This window comes from Tachypleus tridentatus, chromosome 3 (genome assembly GCF_004210375.1).
Source record: "Tachypleus tridentatus isolate NWPU-2018 chromosome 3, ASM421037v1, whole genome shotgun sequence".
Classification (NCBI taxonomy): domain Eukaryota; kingdom Metazoa; phylum Arthropoda; class Merostomata; order Xiphosura; family Limulidae; genus Tachypleus; species Tachypleus tridentatus.
In genome coordinates this window covers 110,545,656-110,570,777 of record NC_134827.1, presented here as the reverse complement: position 1 = coordinate 110,570,777, position 25,122 = coordinate 110,545,656, and the positions used below count along the sequence as shown (strand labels likewise).

General features: G+C 36.4%; 1 protein-coding gene across 1 annotated transcript; it reads right to left on the bottom strand.

The window, feature by feature from the left end:
- Positions 1–656: 656 nt before the first annotated feature.
- Positions 657–22,008, bottom strand: LOC143247750 (melatonin receptor pdcr-1-like). The gene is made up of 3 exons (XM_076496181.1): positions 21,482–22,008; positions 3,431–4,455; positions 657–1,302 (listed from the first exon to the last, which is right to left on the bottom strand). The coding sequence occupies exon 2, from the start codon at positions 4,411–4,413 to the stop codon at positions 3,439–3,441; it is 975 nt and encodes a 324-aa protein (XP_076352296.1). The 5' UTR covers positions 4,414–4,455; positions 21,482–22,008; the 3' UTR covers positions 657–1,302; positions 3,431–3,438.
- Positions 22,009–25,122: the final 3,114 nt, after the last annotated feature.

Here is a 25,122-nt window from a genome sequence, read left to right as displayed (position 1 = left end):
TTAGCTGCTTTATAGACAATTATATCATTGTAAAACTAACCGGGTTAGCTGCTTTGTAGAAAGAAAATTATAACATTGTTAGCACTAACCTGGTTAGCTGCTTTATAGACAATTATATCATTGTAAAACTAACCGGGTTAGCTGCTTTGTAGAAAGAAAATTATAACATTGTTAGCACTAACCTGGTTAGCTGCTTTATAGACAATTATATCATTGTAAAAACTAACCGGGTTAGCTGCTTTGTAGAAAGAAAATTATAACATTGTTAGCACTAACCTGGTTAGCTGCTTTATAGACAATTATATCATAGTAAAAACTAACCGGGTTAGCTGCTTTGTAGAAAGAAAATTATAACATTGTTAGCACTAACCTGGTTAGCTGCTTTGTAAAAAGAAAACTATAACATTGTTAGCACTAACCTAGTTAGCTGCTTTATAGACAATTATATCATTGTAAAAACTAACCTGGTTAGCTGCTTTGTAGAAAGAAAATTATAACATTGTTAGCACTAACCTGGTTAGCTGCTTTGTAGAAAGAAAAATATAACGTTGTTAGCACTAACCTGGTTAGCTGCTTTATAGACAATTATAACATTGTTAGCACTAACCTGGTTAGCTGCTTTATAGACAATTATATCATTGTAAAAACTAACCTGGTTAGCTGCTTTGTAGAAAGAAAATTATGACATTGTTAGCACTAACCTGGTTAGCTTCTTTATAGACAATTATAACATTGTTAGCACTAACCTGGTTAGCCGCTTTGTAAAAAGAAAATTATAACATTGTTAGCACTAACCTGGTTAGCTGCTTTGTAGAAAGAAAATTATAACATTGTTAGCACTAACCTGGTTAGCTGCTTTATAGACAATTATATCATTGTAAAAACTAACCTGGTTAGCTGCTTTGTAGAAAGAAAATTATGACATTGTTAGCACTAACCTGGTTAGCTGCTTTATAGAAAATTATATCATTGTAAAAACTAACCTGGTTAGCTGCTTTGTGGAAAGAAAATTATGACATTGTTAGCACTAACCTGGTTAGCTGCTTTATAGATAATTATATCATTGTAAAAACTAATCAGGTTAGCTGCTTTGTAGAAAGAAAATTATAACATTGTTAGCAATAATCGGTTGTTTGTTTCCCAGAGAAACTTATCGAAGCTTAGTCTTCAGGACACCTAAGTTCTTCCGGTAATTATTTCACTCCGTTTGATCAAGGTATTATACCTTCATTTTTCAACTTTGGTCATCAGTCATTAGGTTGTTACCAATCGCTGTAGACTAATACCTCTTCTTAAGGGTTCCTGTAATAACAAAAATACGTTAATGGTATATTTTTTAAAACTACAAAGCAATATCTTACCTGAACAAAGACTTGTATCTTTTTTTTGTCTTTTTCTCTCATGATAAATCTATCATGTCACGAGAATATGTGACCAGTAACCATTTTCAGATGAAACGTTGGTTCATAGCTGTAATTTTATGTACAAACAGTTGTGATTCGTTAGAAAACATAGATCCAATCCTTCACATACGAGATCTGATGAACACGTTTGTTTCTGGTAAGGTAAGTGATTTATTAATAAAAAGCGATTTTTTTAAATTATATAAATTAAAATATTTGTAAATCAGTATTTTACTAAGTTACACTTACGTTGATTAGAATAACAATTCTATTTGTGTACAAATGTTAACAACACAGATATATATACACACAATCTAGAAACTTTGAATGCCTGGCGTGGTTTAATTGGTGGACAGTTCTCGGTTGGTATTTTATGGGTCGCGAGTTCGAATCCTATTATCGAACATCTTGGTCCTTTTAGCCGTTGAAGCATTATAATGTCACGGTCAATCACCAAAAGGTGTTGTTGTTGACTAGCTGTCTTCCCCACTATTTTATAAATTACTAACAGCTGTTGCATATGTTCCACGAATAATTTCACAAGAAATTCAAAAAACAGAAAAGCAAACCAAATACGTTATTTGACCACGTTCTTTCATGGTTATAAGTTTGTTTGGAACGTTCATACATGAAAGTTATAAGCTACTTTTAGTTTCTAATTAGGCCTAAGAGATACACACTAATTATCACAGTAACAAAATGTTAATATTATTACAGTTATAAATGTTTGGCACGTTTCTTTATTGTCAAACCATCAAAACCTTCACTCTATAGGTACGTGAATAAAGTAGTCTTTCCGTTAGAAAATGTGATTTGTCCTCGGTAGATGCGTCACAAAAAAGCACGCGCTGACCTACTCACCGTTCAAAGTCGAAATAAGAAAAACTCTCTTTTTAGATCGACGCACATTCGCTAATTGAGAGTCAGAACCGAAAGATCGTGCAGCCATCTGGTGGTTTTATTTTATGCGATTTTCTTACTTGTTTATCAGTCTTTAACTGTGTTAAACCCAGCCAACTTATACACGCGTTTCTCCAATCGAATTTCATTAAATAGTTTTGAATTTCAAAGCATGATTCGACACAACCAGTGGTAATCAACAGATTCTAAGTTAATCCTGTCCATGTCGTATGTATCACGTATGATTCACAGTACATAATGCTATAATTTAAACCTATCCATGTCGTATGTATCACGTATGATTCACAGTACATAATGCTATAATTTAAACCTATCCATGTCATATGTATCACGTATGATTCACAATACATAATGATATAATTTAAACCTATCCATGTCATATGTATCACGTATGATTCACAGTACTTAATGCTATAATTTAAACCTATTCATGTCGTATGTATCACGTATGATTCACAGTACATAATGCTATAACTTAAACCTATTCATGTCGTATGTATGACGTATGATTCTCAGTACATAATGCTAACGTTAACCTTATCCATGTTCTATGTATCACGTGTGATACACAGTTCATAATGCTACAGGTTAACACTACCCCTGTCCTATGTTTTACGTGTCATTTTTGTTCTTTGTTGCTGTACCCAATAACCCATCTATGCTGTACCCAATGCACTGATCGAACTCCAGATTTTATCATTATAATTCCTCAGACTTGTTTCGTAGACATCAGGATAACTGTTTCATTTGTTCCCTGAACATGTGACACGATCATTTAAAAGAATATAACTTAATTTATAAATACAAAACCAAATGTTACAAAGTTATAGTGGTTTAACAAAGGAGAAAATCAGTAGGACGAAAAATGTTACAAAAATAAACCTTGTCTGCAACACGATACAGCATAATTCATAAAAACATATATATTTTTCACCATCATGAAACCAACACTTTGTAGTACCATTTCAATCATCGATAACAAAATTTTTTGTTAAGATTAATTGTAACGAAGTCTCAGCAGTATACTAGATTAATAATTTCAAGAACAAATTCTATATTACCTATAAATCTCTAATAATACCGTGATAGATTATGTACTTGCTCACCTGTCCTCCTAGATGAAGAATTCTGGATTGCCCTTCCAACGGCAACTGAGAGATCTACATAAGACCTTCAGACCATATCTTATCTTAGGACTCATTAAGATATAAATCACAGGTTTCCAAACGGAGTCAGATATTCCAAGCCAGAAGAGACAGAAGTGAAGAGAATGAATTCCGATGTGGTGTCCCATGAGTTGTTCGTAAATTAGAAGTGAAAACCAAGGACCCCAGGAGATGGTGAACACCAAGATGAGGACAAACGCCATCATGTGGTCAGGATTGGAGAGGTTCTCACTCATGGCGGTGGCATATTCCTTCTCTTCCTTCGTCATGCATCGTCTGATTTTATGCATCGTGGAAAATATGTAGAAGAATGAGTAGATGATAGTGATGACAGCAGGGGTCAAGATGAGAACGAGAAGGGTCACGCTGTACGGAAGCATCTCGCCAAGATCCAGCATACATACAAATCCGTCCTCGTAGTAGATCCCCTTGGAAAGCCCGAGGAGTGGCGGGCAGCAGAGGAACATGGACGTCACCCAAGTGAAAACCATCCAGCACTGACACCTGGTTGGGGTCTGGATGGTGTCGTAGCGAAGAGGTTTCCTGATGGCCAGGTAGCGATCCACGGCAATCCACATAAAAGTATAGACACTGACACTCCAGAGGGTTAGTTCCAGATATCCACTTATTCTACAGAGTAGGTGGCCGTACATCCAGTGCCGGGACATCGCTGGATACACAGACAGAGGGACGATGACCACCCCACACATCAAGTCTGCCGTGGCCAAGGACAAAATGTAGTAGTCCATGGCCTCCTTCTGCACCGGCGATGTTAAAACGGTGGCAATTGCAAGCAAGTTGGTTCCAATTATCGTCAAGCAGATGAGTAAAATGACAACTGCTTCTACTATACGGTCAGCCGTTATCTGGATCTCCCCCGAACTGCTGAGTGTGACAGCATCATTTTCAAAGTGTCCAGTCATAGTTTGACCTTCTTAGTGGGAGATGTTATAGTTTTATCCAACCTGAAATAAGAATATTTACAACCATTTCTGCATCATCGACAACTTTTGGAACATTCTAGTAAATATGTCACTTAAATTAATTCTAAACATATCTACTTTGTTCTCATATCTACACAGTGGAAAGAACACTTCTAAGAGACAAGTGACTGCGTTAACCAGTAAAACATACCAGCGTTCACTACACTGACAAGTAACTAGCCCTAACGTTACCAAAACTGTTCACCTCACCACATTAATTAGCAACTAGTACTAACGTTACCAAAACTGTTCACCTCACCACATTAATTAGCAACTAGCCCTAACGTTACCAAAACTGTTCACCTCACCACATTAATTAGTAACTAGCCCTAACGTTACCAAAACTGTTCACCTCACCACATTAATTAGCAACTAGTACTAACGTTACCAAAACTGTTCACTTCACCACATTAATTAGCAACTAGTACTAACGTTACCAAAACTGTTCATCTCACCACATTAATTAGCAACTAGTACTAACGTTACCAAAACTCTTCATCTCACCACATTAATTAGCAACTAGTACTAACGTTACCAAAACTGTTCATCTCACCACATTAATTAGCAACTAGTACTAACGTTACCAAAACTGTTCACTTCACCACATTAATTAGCAACTAGTACTAACGTTACCAAAACTGTTCACTTCACCACATTAATTAGCAACTAGTACTAACGTTACCAAAACTCTTCATCTTACCACATTAATTAGTAACTAGTACTAACGTTACCAAAACTGTTCACCTCACCACATTAATTAGTAACTAGTACTAACGTTACCAAAACTCTTCACTTCACCACATTAATTAGTAACTAGTACTAACGTTACCAAAACTGTTCACTTCACCACATTAATTAGCAACTAGTACTAACGTTACCAAAACTCTTCATCTCACCACATTAATTAGTAACTAGTACTAACGTTACCAAAACTGTTCACTTCACCACATTAATTAGCAACTAGTACTAACGTTACCAAAACTCTTCATCTCACCACATTAATTAGCAACTAGTACTAACGTTACCAAAACTGTTCATCTCACCACATTAATTAGCAACTAGTACTAACGTTACCAAAACTGTTCACCTCACCACATTAATTAGTAACTAGTACTAACGTTACCAAAACTGTTCACTTCACCACATTAATTAGTAACTAGTACTAACGTTACCAAAACTCTTCATCTCACCACATTAATTAGCAACTAGTACTAACGTTACCAAAACTGTTCATCTCACCACATTAATTAGTAACTAGTACTAACGTTACCAAAACTGTTCATCTCACCACATTAATTAGCAACTAGTACTAACGTTACCAAAACTGTTCATCTCACCACATTAATTAGTAACTAGTACTAACGTTACCAAAACTCTTCATCTCACCACATTAATTAGTAACTAGTACTAACGTTACCAAAACTGTTCATCTCACCATATTAATTAGCAACTAGTACTAACGTTACCAAAACTCTTCACTTCACCACATTAATTAGTAACTAGTACTAACGTTACCAAAACTGTTCACTTCACCACATTAATTAGCAACTAGTACTAACGTTACCAAAACTGTTCATCTCACCACATTAATTAGCAACTAGTACTAACGTTACCAAAACTCTTCACTTCACCACATTAATTAGCAACTAGTACTAACGTTACCAAAACTGTTCATCTCACCACATTAATTAGCAACTAGTACTAACGTTACCAAAACTGTTCACTTCACCACATTAATTAGTAACTAGTACTAACGTTACCAAAACTCTTCATCTCACCACATTAATTAGCAACTAGTACTAACGTTACCAAAACTGTTCATCTCACCACATTAATTAGCAACTAGTACTAACGTTACCAAAACTCTTCACTTCACCACATTAATTAGCAACTAGTACTAACGTTACCAAAACTGTTCATCTCACCACATTAATTAGCAACTAGTACTAACGTTACCAAAACTGTTCACTTCACCACATTAATTAGTAACTAGTACTAACGTTACCAAAACTGTTCACTTCACCACATTAATTAGTAACTAGTACTAACGTTACCAAAACTGTTCACTTCACCACATTAATTAGTAACTAGTACTAACGTTACCAAAACTGTTCATCTCACCACATTAATTAGCAATTAGTACTAACGTTACCAAAACTCTTCACTTCACCACATTAATTAGCAGCTAGTACTAACGTTACCAAAACTGTTCACTTCACCACATTAATTAGCAACTAGTACTAACGTTACCAAAACTGTTCATCTCACCACATTAATTAGTAACTAGTACTAACGTTACCAAAACTGTTCATCTCACCACATTAATTAGCAACTGGTACTAACGTTACCAAAACTCTTCACTTCACCACATTAATTAGCAACTAGTACTAACGTTACCAAAACTGTTCACTTCACCACATTAATTAGCAACTAGTACTAACGTTACCAAAACTGTTCACTTCACCACATTAATTAGCAACTAGTACTAACGTTACCAAAACTGTTCACTTCACCACATTAATTAGTAACTAGTACTAACGTTACCAAAACTGTTCATCTCACCACATTAATTAGCAACTAGTACTAACGTTACCAAAACTCTTCACTTCACCACATTAATTAGCAACTAGTACTAACGTTACCAAAACTGTTCACTTCACCACATTAATTAGCAACTAGTACTAACGTTACCAAAACTCTTCACTTCACCACATTAATTAGCAACTAGTACTAACGTTACCAAAACTGTTCACTTCACCACATTAATTAGCAACTAGTACTAACGTTACCAAAACTGTTCATCTCACCACATTAATTGGCAACTAGTACTAACGTTACCAAAACTGTTCACTTCACCACATTAATTAGTAACTAGTACTAACGTTACCAAAACTGTTCACTTCACCACATTAATTAGTAACTAGTACTAACGTTACCAAAACTGTTCACTTCACCACATTAATTAGCAACTAGTACTAACGTTACCAAAACTCTTCATCTCACCACATTAATTAGCAACTAGTACTAACGTTACCAAAACTGTTCACTTCACCACATTAATTAGTAACTAGTACTAACGTTACCAAAACTGTTCACTTCACCACATTAATTAGTAACTAGTACTAACGTTACCAAAACTGTTCACTTCACCACATTAATTAGTAACTAGTACTAACGTTACCAAAACTGTTCACTTCACCACATTAATTAGTAACTAGTACTAACGTTACCAAAACTGTTCACTTCACCACATTAATTAGCAACTAGTACTAACGTTACCAAAACTGTTCACTTCACCACATTAATTAGCAACTAGCCCTAACGTTACCAAAACTGTTCACTTCACCACATTAATTAGTAACTAGTACTAACGTTACCAAAACTCTTCATCTCACCACATTAATTAGTAACTAGTACTAACGTTACCAAAACTGTTCACTTCACCACATTAATTAGCAACTAGTACTAACGTTACCAAAACTCTTCACTTCACCACATTAATTAGCAACTAGTACTAACGTTACCAAAACTGTTCACTTCACCACATTAATTAGCAACTAGTACTAACGTTACCAAAACTCTTCATCTCACCACATTAATTGGTAACTAGTACTAACGTTACCAAAACTGTTCACCTCACCACATTAATTAGCAACTAGTGCTAACGTTACCAAAACTCTTCATCTCACCACATTAATTAGCAACTAGTACTAACGTTACCAAAAACTGTTCATCTCACCACATTAATTAGCAACTAGTACTAACGTTACCAAAACTCTTCATCTCACCACATTAATTAGCAACTAGTGCTAACGTTGCCAAAACTCTTCATCTCACCACATTAATTAGCAACTGGTACTAACGTTACCAAAACTGTTCATCTCACCACATTAATTAGCAACTAGTACTAACGTTGCCAAAACTCTTCATCTCACCACATTAATTAGCAACTAGTACTAACGTTGCCAAAACTGTTCACTTCACCACATTAATTAGTAACTGGTACTAACGTTACCAAAACTGTTCACTTCACCACATTAATTGGTAACTGGTGCTAACGTTGCCAAGGCTGTTCACTTCACCACATTAATTAGCAACTAGTACTAACGTTACCAAAACTCTTCATCTCACCACATTAATTAGCAACTAGTACTAACGTTACCAAAACTGTTCACTTCACCACATTAATTAGTAACTGGTACTAACGTTGCCAAAACTGTTCACTTCACCACATTAATTGGTAACTGGTACTAACGTTGCCAAAACTGTTCACTTCACCACATTAATTGGTAACTAGTACTAACGTTACCAAAACTGTTCACTTCACCACATTAATTAGTAACTAGTACTAACGTTACCAAAACTGTTCACTTCACCACATTAATTGGTAACTAGTACTAACGTTACCAAAACTGTTCACTTCACCACATTAATTAGTAACTAGTGCTAACGTTACCAAAACTGTTCACTTCACCACATTAATTAGTAACTGGTACTAACGTTGCCAAAACTGTTCACTTCACCACATTAATTGGTAACTAGTACTAACGTTACCAAAACTGTTCACTTCACCACATTAATTAGTAACTAGTACTAACGTTACCAAAACTGTTCACTTCACCACATTAATTAGTAACTGGTGCTAACGTTGCCAAAACTGTTCACTTCACCACATTAATTGGTAACTAGTACTAACGTTACCAAAACTGTTCACTTCACCACATTAATTGGCAACTAGTACTAACGTTACCAAAACTCTTCATCTCACCACATTAATTAGCAACTAGTACTAACGTTACCAAGGCTGTTCACTTCACCACATTAATTAGCAACTAGTACTAACGTTACCAAAACTGTTCACTTCACCACATTAATTAGTAACTGGTACTAACGTTGCCAAAACTCTTCATCTCACCACATTAATTAGCAACTAGTACTAACGTTGCCAAAACTGTTCACTTCACCACATTAATTAGCAACTAGCCCTAACGTTACCAAAACTGTTCATCTCACCACATTAATTAGCAACTGGCCCTAACGTTGCCAAAGGCTGTTCACTTCACCACATTAATTGGCAACTAGCCTAACGTTGCCAAAACTGTTCATCTCACCACATTAATTAGCAACTAGCCCTAACGTTGCCAAAACTGTTCACTTCACCACATTAATTAGCAACTAGCCCTAACGTTACCAAGGCTGTTCATCTCACCACATTATTTAGCAACTGGCCCTAACGTTACCAAAACTGTTCACTTCACCACATTAATTGGCAACTAGTGCTAACGTTGCCAAAGGCTCTTCATCTCACCACATTAATTAGCAACTAGTACTAACGTTACCAAAACTGTTCACTTCACCACATTAATTAGCAACTAGTACTAACGTTACCAAAACTGTTCACTTCACCACATTAATTAGTAACTAGTACTAACGTTACCAAAACTCTTCATCTCACCACATTAATTAGCAACTAGTACTAACGTTGCCAAAACTGTTCACTTCACCACATTAATTAGCAACTAGCCCTAACGTTGCCAAAACTGTTCATCTCACCACATTAATTAGCAACTGGCCCTAACGTTACCAAAACTGTTCACTTCACCACATTAATTAGTAACTAGTACTAACGTTACCAAAACTGTTCATCTCACCACATTAATTAGTAACTAGTACTAACGTTACCAAAACTGTTCACTTCACCACATTAATTAGCAACTAGCCCTAACGTTACCAAAACTGTTCATCTCACCACATTAATTAGCAACTAGCCCTAACGTTACCAAAACTGTTCACTTCACCACATTAATTAGCAACTAGCCCTAACGTTACCAAAACTGTTCATCTCACCATATTAATTAGCAACTAGCCCTAACGTTACCAAAACTGTTCACTTCACCACATTAATTAGCAACTAGTACTAACGTTACCAAAACTCTTCATCTCACCACATTAATTAGCAACTAGTACTAACGTTACCAAAACTGTTCACTTCACCACATTAATTGGTAACTGGTACTAACGTTACCAAAACTGTTCACTTCACCACATTAATTGGTAACTGGTGCTAACGTTGCCAAAACTGTTCACTTCACCACATTAATTAGCAACTGGTACTAACGTTGCCAAAACTCTTCACTTCACCACATTAATTAGCAACTGGTACTAACGTTACCAAAGGCTGTTCACTTCACCACATTAATTGGTAACTGGTACTAACGTTGCCAAAACTGTTCACTTCACCACATTAATTAGCAACTAGTGCTAACGTTGCCAAAACTCTTCATCTCACCACATTGATTAGCAACTGGTACTAACGTTGCCAAGGCTGTTCACCTCACCACATTAATTAGCAACTAGTGCTAACGTTGCCAAAACTCTTCATCTCACCATATTAATTGGCAACTAGTACTAACGTTGCCAAAACTGTTCATCTCACCACATTAATTAGCAGCTAGTGCTAACGTTACCAAGGCTGTTCATCTCACCACATTAATTAGCAACTAGTGCTAACGTTGCCAAGGCTGTTCATCTCACCACATTAATTAGCAACTAGTACTAACGTTGCCAAAACTGTTCACCTCACCACATTGATTGGCAACTGGTACTAACGTTGCCAAAACTCTTCATCTCACCACATTAATTAGCAACTGGTACTAACGTTGCCAAAACTGTTCACCTCACCACATTAATTGGCAACTGGTGCTAACGTTGCCAAAGGCTGTTCATCTCACCACATTAATTGGTAACTGGTACTAACGTTGCCAAAACTCTTCATCTCACCACATTAATTAGTAACTGGTGCTAACGTTGCCAAAACTCTTCATCTCACCACATTAATTGGTAACTGGTACTAACGTTGCCAAAACTCTTCATCTCACCACATTAATTGGTAACTGGTACTAACGTTGCCAAAACTGTTCATCTCACCACATTAATTGGTAACTGGTACTAACGTTGCCAAAACTCTTCATCTCACCACATTAATTGGTAACTGGTACTAACGTTGCCAAAACTCTTCATCTCACCACATTAATTGGTAACTGGTACTAACGTTGCCAAAACTCTTCATCTCACCACATTAATTGGTAACTGGTACTAACGTTGCCAAAACTGTTCACCTCACCACATTAATTGGTAACTGGTACTAACGTTACCAAAACTGTTCACCTCACCACATTAATTGGTAACTAGTGCTAACGTTGCCAAAACTGTTCATCTCACCACATTAATTGGTAACTGGTACTAACGTTGCCAAAACTCTTCATCTCACCACATTAATTAGTAACTGGTACTAACGTTGCCAAAACTCTTCATCTCACCACATTAATTGGTAACTGGTACTAACGTTGCCAAAACTCTTCATCTCACCACATTAATTGGTAACTGGTACTAACGTTGCCAAAACTGTTCACCTCACCACATTAATTGGTAACTGGTACTAACGTTGCCAAAACTCTTCATCTCACCACATTAATTGGTAACTGGCCCTAACGTTGCCAAAGGCTGTTCATCTCACCACATTAATTGGTAACTGGTACTAACGTTGCCAAAACTGTTCACTTCACCACATTAATTGGTAACTGGTACTAACGTTACCAAAACTGTTCACTTCACCACGTTAATTGGCAACTAGTACTAACGTTGCCAAAACTCTTCATCTCACCACATTAATTGGCAACTAGTGCTAACGTTGCCAAAACTGTTCACTTCACCACATTAATTAGCAACTGGTGCTAACGTTACCAAAACTGTTCACTTCACCACATTAATTGGTAACTGGTACTAACGTTGCCAAAACTCTTCATCTCACCACATTAATTAGCAACTAGTACTAACGTTGCCAAAACTGTTCACTTCACCACATTAATTGGCAACTAGCCCTAACGTTACCAAAACTGTTCATCTCACCATATTAATTAGCAACTAGCCCTAACGTTACCAAAGGCTGTTCACTTCACCACATTAATTGGTAACTAGTACTAACGTTGCCAAAACTGTTCATCTCACCACATTAATTGGTAACTGGTACTAACGTTGCCAAAACTGTTCACTTCACCACATTAATTGGTAACTGGTACTAACGTTGCCAAAACTGTTCACTTCACCACATTAATTAGCAACTAGCCCTAACGTTACCAAAATTGTTCATCTCACCATATTAATTAGCAACTAGCCCTAACGTTACCAAAACTGTTCACTTCACCACATTAATTAGCAACTAGCCCTAACGTTACCAAAACTGTTCATCTCACCATATTAATTAGCAACTAGCCTAACGTTGCCAAAACTGTTCACTTCACCACATTAATTGGCAACTAGTACTAACGTTGCCAAAACTCTTCATCTCACCACATTAATTAGCAACTGGTACTAACGTTGCCAAAACTGTTCACTTCACCACATTGGTGGTAACTAGTGCTAACGTTGCCAAAACTGTTCACTTCACCACATTAATTAGTAACTGGTACTAACGTTGCCAAAACTGTTCACTTCACCACATTAATTAGCAACTAGTGCTAACGTTGCCAAAACTCTTCACTTCACCACATTAATTAGCAACTAGTACTAACGTTACCAAAACTGTTCACTTCACCACATTAATTAGTAACTAGTACTAACGTTACCAAAACTGTTCACTTCACCACATTAATTAGCAACTAGTGCTAACGTTACCAAAACTCTTCATCTCACCACATTAATTAGCAACTAGTACTAACGTTGCCAAAACTGTTCACCTCACCACATTAATTAGCAACTGGTACTAACGTTGCCAAAACTCTTCATCTCACCATATTAATTAGCAACTAGTGCTAACGTTACCAAAACTGTTCATCTCACCACATTAATTAGCAACTAGTACTAACGTTACCAAAACTGTTCACCTCACCACATTAATTAGCAACTAGTACTAACGTTGCCAAAACTGTTCATCTCACCACATTAATTAGCAACTAGTACTAACGTTGCCAAAGGCTGTTCACCTCACCACATTAATTAGCAACTAGTACTAACGTTACCAAAACTCTTCATCTCACCACATTAATTAGCAACTAGTACTAACGTTGCCAAAACTGTTCACCTCACCACATTAATTAGCAACTGGTACTAACGTTGCCAAAACTGTTCACCTCACCATATTAATTGGTAACTGGTACTAACGTTGCCAAAACTCTTCATCTCACCACATTGGTGGTAACTGGTGCTAACGTTGCCAAAACTCTTCATCTCACCACATTAATTGGCAACTAGTACTAACGTTGCCAAAACTGTTCACCTCACCACATTAATTGGCAACTAGTACTAACGTTGCCAAAACTGTTCACCTCACCATATTAATTGGTAACTGGTACTAACGTTGCCAAAACTCTTCATCTCACCACATTAATTGGTAACTGGTACTAACGTTGCCAAAACTCTTCATCTCACCACATTAATTAGGAACTAGTACTAACGTTGCCAAGGCTGTTCACCTCACCACATTAATTGGTAACTGGTACTAACGTTGCCAAAACTCTTCATCTCACCACATTAATTGGTAACTGGTACTAACGTTGCCAAAACTCTTCATCTCACCACATTAATTGGTAACTGGTACTAACGTTGCCAAAACTGTTCACCTCACCACATTAATTGGTAACTAGCCTAACGTTGCCAAAACTCTTCATCTCACCACGTTAATTGGTAACTAGCCCTAACGTTGCCAAAACTGTTCATCTCACCACATTAATTGGTAACTGGTACTAACGTTACCAAAACTGTTCATCTCACCACATTAATTGGTAACTGGTACTAACGTTGCCAAAACTGTTCATCTCACCACATTAATTGGTAACTGGTACTAACGTTACCAAAACTGTTCATCTCACCACATTAATTGGTAACTGGTACTAACGTTGCCAAAACTGTTCACCTCACCACATTAATTGGTAACTGGTGCTAACGTTGCCAAAACTCTTCATCTCACCACATTAATTGGTAACTGGCCCTAACGTTGCCAAAACTGTTCATCTCACCACATTAATTGGTAACTGGTACTAACGTTGCCAAAACTGTTCATCTCACCACATTAATTGGTAACTGGTGCTAACGTTACCAAAACTGTTCATCTCACCACATTAATTGGTAACTGGTGCTAACGTTGCCAAAACTGTTCATCTCACCACATTAATTGGTAACTGGTACTAACGTTGCCAAAACTGTTCACCTCACCACATTAATTGGCAACTGGTGCTAACGTTGCCAAAACTCTTCATCTCACCACATTAATTGGCAGCTGGTACTAACGTTGCCAAAGGCTGTTCACCTCACCACATTAATTAGCAGCTAGTACTAACGTTGCCAAAACTGTTCACCTCACCACATTAATTAGCAACTAGTACTAACGTTGCCAAAACTGTTCACCTCACCACATTAATTGGTAACTAGTACTAACGTTACCAAAACTCTTCATCTCACCATATTAATTAGCAACTAGTACTAACGTTACCAAAACTGTTCACCTCACCACATTAATTAGTAACTAGCCTTAACGTTACCAAAACTGTTCACCTCACCACATTAGCGAGTAATCGTTTGGATTTGGTTTGTTTTGAATTTCGCGCAAAGCTACACGAGGGCTATCTGGTAATTTTGGGAATGCGGTTAGTTAACATAATCCATCTCCAACTCTGACCACTTTTTTACCTACGTCACATCGTACCTACAGAAGAGGGACAACTTCCTGTCTCTCCACTCACTCGTACCTACAGAAGAGGGACAACTTCCTGTTTCCTCACTCACTCGTACATACAGAGTCATTTTTGTTACTATCCTTTCCTATACATGTATGAGTGACAAAAAATAGTTTATTGATGTAACAAAACTGGGTTAATTACAAATGTAATCCAGAACCAAATGTAATCCATAAGAATCCCATGATACTCCCCTGCATGTTATCCATAAAGAAACCCATGGTACTTCCCTGCATGTAATCCACAAGAATCCCATGGTACTCCCCTGCATGTAATCCATAAGAATCCCATGGTACTCCCCTGCATGTAATCCACAAGAATCCCATGGTACTCCCCTGCATGTAATCCACAAGAATCCCATGGTACTCCCTGCATGTAATCCACAAGAATCCCATGGTACTTCCCTGCATGTAATCCACAATAATCCCATGATACTTCCCTGCTTGTAATCCACAAGAATCCCATGATACTCCCCTGCATGTAATTCACAAGAATCCCATGATTATATTCAAACTAGTTTATCTGTGTTACTCATCTCCCATGAATATATTCACACCAGTTTATCTGTGTTACCCATCTCCCATTAATATATTCACACCAGTTTATCTGTGTTACCCATCCTCTTTGAATATATTCACACCAGTTTATCTGTGTTACCCATCCTCTTTGAATATATTCACACCAGTTTATCTGTGTTACCCATCCTCTTTGAATATATTCACACCAGTTTATCTGTGTTACTCATCCTCTTTGAATATATTCACACCAGTTTATCTGTGTTACCCATCTTCTTTGAATATATTCACACCAGTTTATCTGTGTTACCCATCCTCTTTGAATATATTCACACCAGTTTATCTGTGTTACCCATCCTCCTTGAATATATTCAAACCACTTTATTCATTTTTACGTTATCATAATTTATCTTCCTAGTCTGTTAATGCGATATCCTTGTTTGTTTGTTTTGTATTTTACATTTTCTATATCACCAGGTATTATAACTGTTTTCTCCATACTTTTTCTATCTTTGTCTCTCCATCTCTGTCTTACTTCACTTTACTGACAACTTTTGCTTTTTCTCTATCCCCGGGGTTTCTCTCTCTGTTGTTTTAATCCCCGGATAGTGTTTTTTCTGTCTGTCTGGTTTCTCTCTGTGTTATTGTAATCCCCTGATAGTGTTTTTTCTGTCTGTCTTGTTTCTTTCTCTGTTGTTTTAATTCCCTGATAGTGTTTTTTCTGTATGTCTGGTTTCTCTTTCTGTTGTTTTAATCCCCTGATAGTGTTTTTTCTGTCTGTCTGGTTTCTCTCTCTGTTGCTTTAATCCCCAGTTAGTGTTTTTTCTGTCTGTTTGGTTTCTCTTTCTGTTGTTTTAATCCCCTGACAGTGTTTTTTCTGTCTGTCTGGTGTCTCTTTCTGTTGTTTTAATCCCCTGATAGTGTTTTTTCTGTCTGTCTGGTTTCTCTCTCTGTTGTTTTAATCTCCTGGTAGTGTTTTTTCTGTCTGTCTCGTTTCTCTCTCTGTTATTGTAATCCCCTGATAGTGATTTTTCTGTCTGTCTGGTTTCTCTCTCTGTTGTTTTAATCCCTTGATAGTTTATTTTCTGTCTGTCTGGTTTCTCTCTGTGTTATTGTAATCCGCTGATAGTGTTTTTTTCTGTCTGTCTGGTTTCTCTCTCTGTTGTTTTAATCCCCTGTTAGTTTTTTTTCTGTCTGTCTGGTTTCTCTTTCTGTTGTTTTAATCCCCTGGTAGTGTTTTTTCTGTCTGTCTGGTTTCTCTCTGTGTTGTTTTAATCCCTTGATAGTGTTTTTTCTGTCTGTCTGGTTTCTCTCTGTGTTATTGTAATCCCCTGACAGTGTTTTTTCTGTCTGTCTGGTGTCTCTTTCTGTTGTTTTAATCCCCTGTTAGTGTTTTTTCTGTCTGTCTGGTTTCTCTCTCTGTTGCTTTAATCCCCAGTTAGTGTTTTTTCTGTCTGTCTGGTTTCTCTTTCTGTTGTTTTAATCCCCTGACAGTGTTTTTTCTGTCTGTCTGGTTTCTCCCTCTGTTGTTTTAATCCCCTGATAGTGTTTTTTCTGTCTGTCTGGTTTCTCTTTCTGTTGTTTTAATCCCCCGTTAGTGTTTTTTCTGTCTGTCTGGTTTCTCTTTCTGTTGTTTTAATCCCCTGGTAGTGTTTTTCTGTCTGTCTGGTTTCTCTTTCTGTTGTTTTAATCCCTGATAGTGTTTTTTCTGTCTGTCTGGTTTCTCTCTCTGTTGTTTTAATCCCCTGTTAGTGTTTTTTCTGTATGTCTGGTTTCTTTTTCTGTTGTTTTAATACCCTGAAAGTGTTTTTTCTGTCTGTCTGGTTTCTCTTTCTGTTGTTTTAATCCCCTGATAGTGTTTTTTCTGTCTGTCTGGTTTATCTTTCTGTTGTTTTAATCCCCTGATAGTGTTTTTTCTGTCTGTCTGGTTTCTCTTTCTGTTGTTTTAATCCCCTGATAGTGTTTTTCTAGTCTGTCTGGTTTCTCTCTCTGTTGTTTTAATCCCCTGGTAGTGTTTTTTCTGTCTGTCTGGTTTCTCTTTCTGTTGTTTTAATCCCCTGGTAGTGTTTTTTCTGTCTGTCTGGTTTCTCTCTCTGTTGTTTTAATCCCCGAATAGTGTTTTTTCTGTCTGTTTGGTTTCTCTCTCTGTTGTTTTAATCCCCTGATAGTGTTTTTTTTCTGTCTGTCTGATTTCTCTCTCTGTTGTTTTAATCCCCCGTTAGTGTTTTTTCTGTCTGTCTGGTTTCTCTTTCTGTTGTTTTAATCCCCTGGTAGTGTTTTTTTCTGTCTGTCTGGTTTCTCTTTCTGTTGTTTTAATCCCCTGATAGTGTTTTTTCTGTCTGTCTGGTTTCTCTTTCTGTTGTTTTAATCCCCTGATAGTGTTTTTTCTGTCTGTCTAGTTTCTCTTTCTGTTGTTTTAATTCCCTGATAGTGTTTTTCTAGTCTGTCTGGTTTCTCTCTCTGTTGTTTTAATCCCCTGGTAGTGTTTTTTCTGTCTGGTTTCTCTTTCTGTTGTTTTAATCCCCGAATAGTGTTTTTTCTGTCTGTCTGGTTTCTCTTTTTGTTGTTTTAATCCCCTGGTAGTGTTTTTTTCTGTCTGTCTGGTTTCTCTTTCTGTTGTTTTAATCCCCTGATAGTGTTTTTTTCTGTCTGTCTGGTTTCTCTCTGTGTTGTTTTAATCCCTTGATAGTGTTTTTTCTGTCTGTCTGGTTTCTCTCTGTGTTATTGTAATCCCCTGATAGTCTTTTTTTCTGTATGTCTGGTTTCTCTCTCTGTTGTTTTAATCGCCTGTTAGTGTTTTTTCTGTCTGTCTGGTTTCTCTCTGTGTTGTTTTAATCCCTTGATAGTGTTTTTTCTGTTTGTCTGGTTTCTCTCTCTGTTGTTTTAATCCCCTGTTAGTGTTTTTTCTGTTTGTCTGGTTTCTCTCTCTGTTGTTTTAATCCCCTGTTAGTGTTTTTTCTGTCTGTCTGGTTTCTCTTTCTGTTGTTTTAATCCCCTGGTAGTGTTTTTTTCTGTCTGTCTGGTTTCTTTTTCTGTTGTTTTAATCCCCTGATAGTGTTTTTTCTGTCTGTCTGGTTTCTTTTTCTGTTGTTTTAATCCCCTGAAAGTGTTTTTCTTTCTGTCTGGTTTCTCTCTGTGTTATTGTAATACCCTGATAGTGTATTTCTATCTGTCTGGTTTCTCTCTGTGTTATTGTAATCCCCGATAATGTTTTTTCTGTATGTCTGGTTTCTCTCTCTGTTGTTTTAATCCCCTGATAGTGATTTTTCTGTCTGTCTGGTTTCTCTCTCTGTTGTTTTAATCCCTTGATAGTTTATTTTCTGTCTGTCTGGTTTCTCTCTGTGTTGTTGTAATCCGCTGATAGTGTTTTTTTCTGTCTGTCTGGTTTCTCTCTCTGTTGTTTTAATCCCCTGTTAGTGTTTTTTCTGTCTGTCTGGTTTCTCTTTCTGTTGTTTTAATCCCCTGATAGTGTTTTTTCTGTCTGTCTGGTTTCTCTCTGTGTTATTGTAATCCCCTGACAGTGTTTTTTCTGTCTGTCTGGTGTCTCTTTCTGTTGTTTTAATCTCCTGATAGTGTTTTTTCTGTCTGTCTGGTTTCTCTTTCTGTTGTTTTAATCTCCTGATAGTGTTTTTTCTGTCTGTCTGGTTTCTCTTTCTGTTGTTTTAATCCCCTGACAGTGTTTTTTTTGTCTGTCTGGTTTCTCCCTCTGTTGTTTTAATCCCCTGATAGTGTTTTTTCTGTCTGTCTGGTTTCTCTTTCTGTTGTTTTAATCCCCCGTTAGTGTTTTTTCTGTCTGTCTGGTTTCTCTTTCTGTTGTTTTAATCCCCTGGTAGTGTTTTTTCTGTCTGTCTGGTTTCTCTTTCTGTTGTTTTAATCCCCTGTTAGTGTTTTTTCTGTATGTCTGGTTTCTTTTCTATTGTTTTAATACCCTGAAAGTGTTTTTTTCTGTCTGTCTGGTTTCTTTTCTGTTGTTTTAATCCCTGATAGTGTTTTTCTGTCTGTCTGGTTTCTCTTTCTGTTGTTTTAATCCCCTGATAGTGTTTTTTCTGTCTGTCTGGTTTATCTTTCTGTTGTTTTAATCCCCTGTTAGTGTTTTTTCTGTATGTCTGGTTTCTCTTTCTGTTGTTTTAATCCCCAGGTAGTGTTTTTTTTGTCTGTCTGGTTTCTCTCTCTGTTGTTTTAATCCCCCGTTAGTGTTTTTTCTGTCTGTCTGGTTTCTCTTTCTGTTGTTTTAATCCCCTGATAGTGTTTTTTCTGTCTGTCTGGTTTCTCTCTCTGTTGTTTTAATCCCCCGTTAGTGTTTTTTCTGTCTGTCTGGTTTCTCTCTCTGTTGTTTTAATCCCCCGATAGTGTTTTTTCTGTCTGTCTGGTTTCTCTCTCTGTTGTTTTAATCCCCCGTTAGTGTTTTTTCCGTCTGTCTGGTTTCTCTTTCTGTTGTTTTAATCCCCTGATAGTGTTTTTTCTGTCTGTCTGGTTTCTCTCTCTGTTGTTTTAATCCCCTGATAGTGTTTTTTCTGTCTGTCTGGTTTCTCTTTCTGTTGTTTTAATCCCCTGATAGTGTTTTTTCTGTCTGTTTGGTTTCTCTCTCTGTTGTTTTAATCCCCTGATAGTGTTTTTTCTGTCTGTCTTGTTTCTTTCTCTGTTGTTTTAATTCCCTGATAGTGATTTTTCTGTATGTCTGGTTTCTCTTTCTGTTGTTTTAATCCCCTGATAGTGTTTTTTCTGTCTGTCTGGTTTCTCTTACTGTTGTTTTAATCCCTTGATAGTGTTTTTTCTGTATGTCTGGTTTCTCTTCCTGTTGTTTTAATCCCCTGATAGTGTTTTTTCTGTCTGTGTGGTTTCTCTTTCTGTTGTTTTAATCCCCTGATAGTGTTTTTTCTGTCTGTCTGGTTTCTCTCTGTGTTATTGTAATCCCCGATAATGTTTTTATTGTCTGTCTGGTTTCTCTTTCTGTTGTTTTAATCCCCTGATAGTGTTTTTTCTGTCTGTCTGGTTTCTCTTTTTGTTGTTTTAATCCCCTGATAATGTTTTTCTATCTGTCTGGTTTCTCTCTGTGTTATTGTAATACCCTGATAGTATTTTTCTCTCCATCTGGTTTCTCTCTCTGTTTTTTTAATCCCCCTTTAGTGTTTTTCTGTCTGTCTGGTTTCTCTCTCTGTTGTTTTAATCCTCTGATAGTGTTTTTTCTGTCTGTCTGGTTTATCCTTCTGTTGTTTTAATCCCCTGATAGTGTTTTTTCTGTCTGTTTGGTTTCTTTTTCTGTTGTTTTAATCCCCTGATAGTGATTTTTCTGTCTGTCTGGTTTCTCTCTCTGTTGTTTTAATCCCCTGATAGTGTTTTTTCTGTCTGTCTGGTTTCTCTTTTTTGTTGTTTTAATCCTCTGATAATGTTTTTCTATCTGTCTGGTTTCTCTCTGTGTTATTGTAATACCCTGATAGTATTTTTCTCTCTATCTGGTTTCTCTCTCTGTTTTTTTAATTCCCTGATAGTGTTTTTCTATCTGTCTGGTTTCTCTCTGTGTTATTGTAATACCCTGATAGTATTTTCTCTCCATCTGGTTTTCTCTCTGTTGTTTTAATCCCCTGATAGTGTATTTCTATCTGTTTGGTTTCTCTCTGTGTTATTGTAATACCCTGATTGTGTTTTTTCTCTCTGTTTGGATTCTTTTTATGTTGTATTAATTCCTTCGTTATCAGTATGTTTGATATATTTTCAGTAGATCATAACTCTGTTCTGTTAAACAGATCACTCAGTAATCCTTACCTCTACAGCCTTTCTTGTTCTGTTATATTTCGTTCCAGAGATCAGACCAACAGGATATCAATATCTCTTCTCCGAGCTTGTTGCTTCCAAGGCACGTGATTCACGTTCACGTATTGGCTGCCAACACTGCTCTGTGGTGTTACGAACGAGCGTTGCTGTGAAAATAATCACACGCGGACGATCAGACTAGTTTATCTTGGGTATATTCTTCTCTGAGGATAAAGAAACACCGAACTTGACGCAACAAATACATATATGTATGTATATGGGGGCTAATATCCCCTTATCTTTACGAACATAAAACCCCCTTCTTATACCCCACTCTACCAAACAGGTCTAAACCTCCTTTTTGACCACCTCACTTCTGCTCCACTTGTCATGCTCGGAAAGCGTACACAGCGCCCTCTTTCCATTGAGTAACACCAGAGAATCATTACGTCAGTAATAAATACCATCACTCGTTCATCATTTTTGATCGATGGATATTTTCTCATATGTAGACAGAGAGATACGCCCACATTTGTCTTGGGTAAATACACCTATACACCCACGTTTGTTTTTTTTTAATGTCTGAAATACTCGGTCAACAAGTCCTATATAACAAAGCCAGTACACGCCGAACCAGGTGTATTATCGCTTCATGAAAAACATTTTAATTTTCTATTAACACGTGTTAGAATGTAAACACATTGAGCCATCTTGTGAATTTGAATATTTGTTTCGTAAGTTTGTCACTTGTAACAGCTCGTGATAACCACTTAGACACATAAAACTTTGTTTTGAACGCTACAAGTAATATATTTCATACATTCAAACTTAGTTTAACTTCTATTTATATATTTCAACAAATTCGGGCACATTCTGTCACTTGAGAGCCAACCTGTTCATTAATATGTAGCTTTATTTATAAATTAATAGCCAGTTCGTATTGTAATTACTTTATAATTTTTATCAGACAAAATGAACGTCATTTTACGCCATAATTTGCTGTCTCTAGTCGTCCTTTATGAAATCTTAAAAACAATTATGGAAATTGTTGAACATTCTCTTAGCGGTTGAACCTTAAATTCAGTGCTAGCCCACATTATCTTGTTTGTGTCACGAAATCCATTTGAAGCCCCTAAACGTTTGAGGCTCAGCTGAGCACACTCTGAGTGACAGAAAAGGAAATAAAAAAATAGACGAATCACAAACTGTTAAAACGACTTTCTGAAGCACACATTTACACGAACTGTAACACGGGGCTACAAAACTATACAAACTACACTTGTACTGTTAACTAGGTCAAGACATCTCTCACAATCTTGACGTCTCACAAAACAACGGTGACGTTCCTATTGTCCATCGAGCTACTCGTATTTCTTCCTAGTCTCGGCCCCTCACCTAAAAGGGAGGAAGCAAAATATCCCACCCTTTTCCCTTAGGGCTGTACAAAGAGCATTAAGAAGACTTGTATTTCTCTTTTAAGCCCTTATCCTAGACTACCTCACCTCACGTCTTCCTATACAACTGTTATAGGTTTTAACAGTGATATTAGGTAAGGAACTTGTTATAAAGTCCTGCAGACCTTAAGTTACCACCATGTCGTTGTTTAGTACCAAGGATTTACTGTGAGCTCAGTCCACTGGTAACAGGTCATAAATTTAACTCGTTTCCAAAGTCCTTTATAGGATCCTCCAGTGATTTACCACGAACCAATTTGTTTGTAGTTTCCAGCTCCAGAATACCTGGTGTCATCGGATGTTAAATGGCGAAAATAAAATTAAAGTACATAGTCTGACAGACCAATGTAGGAAGTCAAAAAGATAGTCTGAAAGATTAAATAAAGAAATGAAAAACTATAGTCTGATAGGCGAAATAAGGAAACCAAAGACTACGGTCTGAAAGAGTAGATAAATTAATTAAAAACCATAGTCTCACAGATGCGCGATTAAAGTTCCACACATATGCACAGACGGCTGCTTTCACATACCTTAGAGGTTACTGCAGTATAGAGCTATTGATCGGAAAACAATGACAACAGTGTATCGTATGTAGAGGTAAATATAGTATCTGAAAAATCGATAGAGGTTATAATTATTAATTAGACGGACTGTGTTAAGGTGTGAACTAGTTATCAAAAATGAATATGTTGATTTAACATTTCTGTGTTGACTGTGGTAAGGTGTGAACGTGTTATAAAAATAACTGGTAATTAACATTTCTGTATTGACTGTGGTAAGGTGTGAATTTGTTATAAAAATAACTGGTAATTAACATTTCTGTATTGACTGTGGTAAGGTGTGAACGTGTTATAAAAATAACTGGTAATTAACATTTCTGTATTGACTGTGGTAAGGTGTGAACTTGTTATAAAAATAACTGATAATTCACATTTCTGTGTTGACTGTGTTAAGGTGTGAACTTGTTTTAAAAATAACTGGTAATTAACATTTCTGTATTGACTGTGGTAAGGTGTGAACTTGTTTTAAAAATAACTGGTAATTAACATTTCTGTATTGACTGTGGTAAGGTGTGAACTTGTTATAAAAATAACTGGTAATTAACATTTCTGTATTGACTGTGGTAAGGTGTGAACTTGTTATAAAAATAACTGGTAATTAACATTTCTGTATTGACTGTAATGAGGTGTGAACTTGTCATAAAGATAACTGGTAATTAACATTTCTGTATTGACTGTGGTAAGGTGTGAACTTGTTATAAAGATAACTGGTAATTAACATTTCTGTATTGACTGTGGTAAGGTGTGAACTTGTTATAAAAATAACTGGTAATTAACATTTCTGTATTGACTGTAATGAGGTGTGAACTTGTCATAAAGATAACTGGTAATTAACATTTCTGTATTGACTGTGGTAAGGTGTGAACTTGTTATAAAGATAACTGGTAATTAACATTTCTGTATTGACTGTGGTAAGGTGTGAACTTGTTATAAAAATAACTGGTAATTAACATTTCTGTATTTACTGTGGTAAGGTGTGAACTTGTTATAAAAAATAACTGGTAATTAACATTTCTGTATTGGCTGTGGTAAGGTGTGAACTTGTTATAAAAATAACTGATAATTCACATTTCTGTGTTGACTGTGGTAAGGTGTGAACTTGTTATAAAAATAACTGGTAATTAACATTTCTGTATTGACTGTGGTAAGGTGTGAACTTGTTATAAAAATAACTGGTAATTAACATTTCTGTATTGACTGTGGTAAGGTGTGAACTTGTTTTAAAAATAACTGGTAATTAACATTTCTGTATTGACTGTGGTAAGGTGTGAACTTGTTATAAAGATAACTGGTAATTAACATTTCTGTATTGACTGTGGTAAGGTGTGAACGTGTTATAAAGATAACTGGTAATTAACATTTCTGTATTGACTGTGCTAAGGTGTGAACTTGTTATAAAGATAACTGGTAATTAACATTTCTGTGTTGACTGTGGTAAGGTGTGAACGTGTTATAAAGATAACTGGTAATTAACATTTCTGTATTGACTGTGGTAAGGTGTGAACTTGTTATAAAAATAACTGGTAATTAACATTTCTGTATTGACTGTGGTAAGGTGTGAATTTGTTATAAAATAACTGGTAATTAACATTTCTGTATTGACTGTGGTAAGGTGTGAATTTGTTATAAAATAACTGGT

Coding starts and splice junctions, on each gene's coding strand:
- LOC143247750 (XM_076496181.1), bottom strand. CDS start 4,413: ATGACTGGACACTTTGAAAATGATGCTGTCACACTCAGCAGTTCGGGG.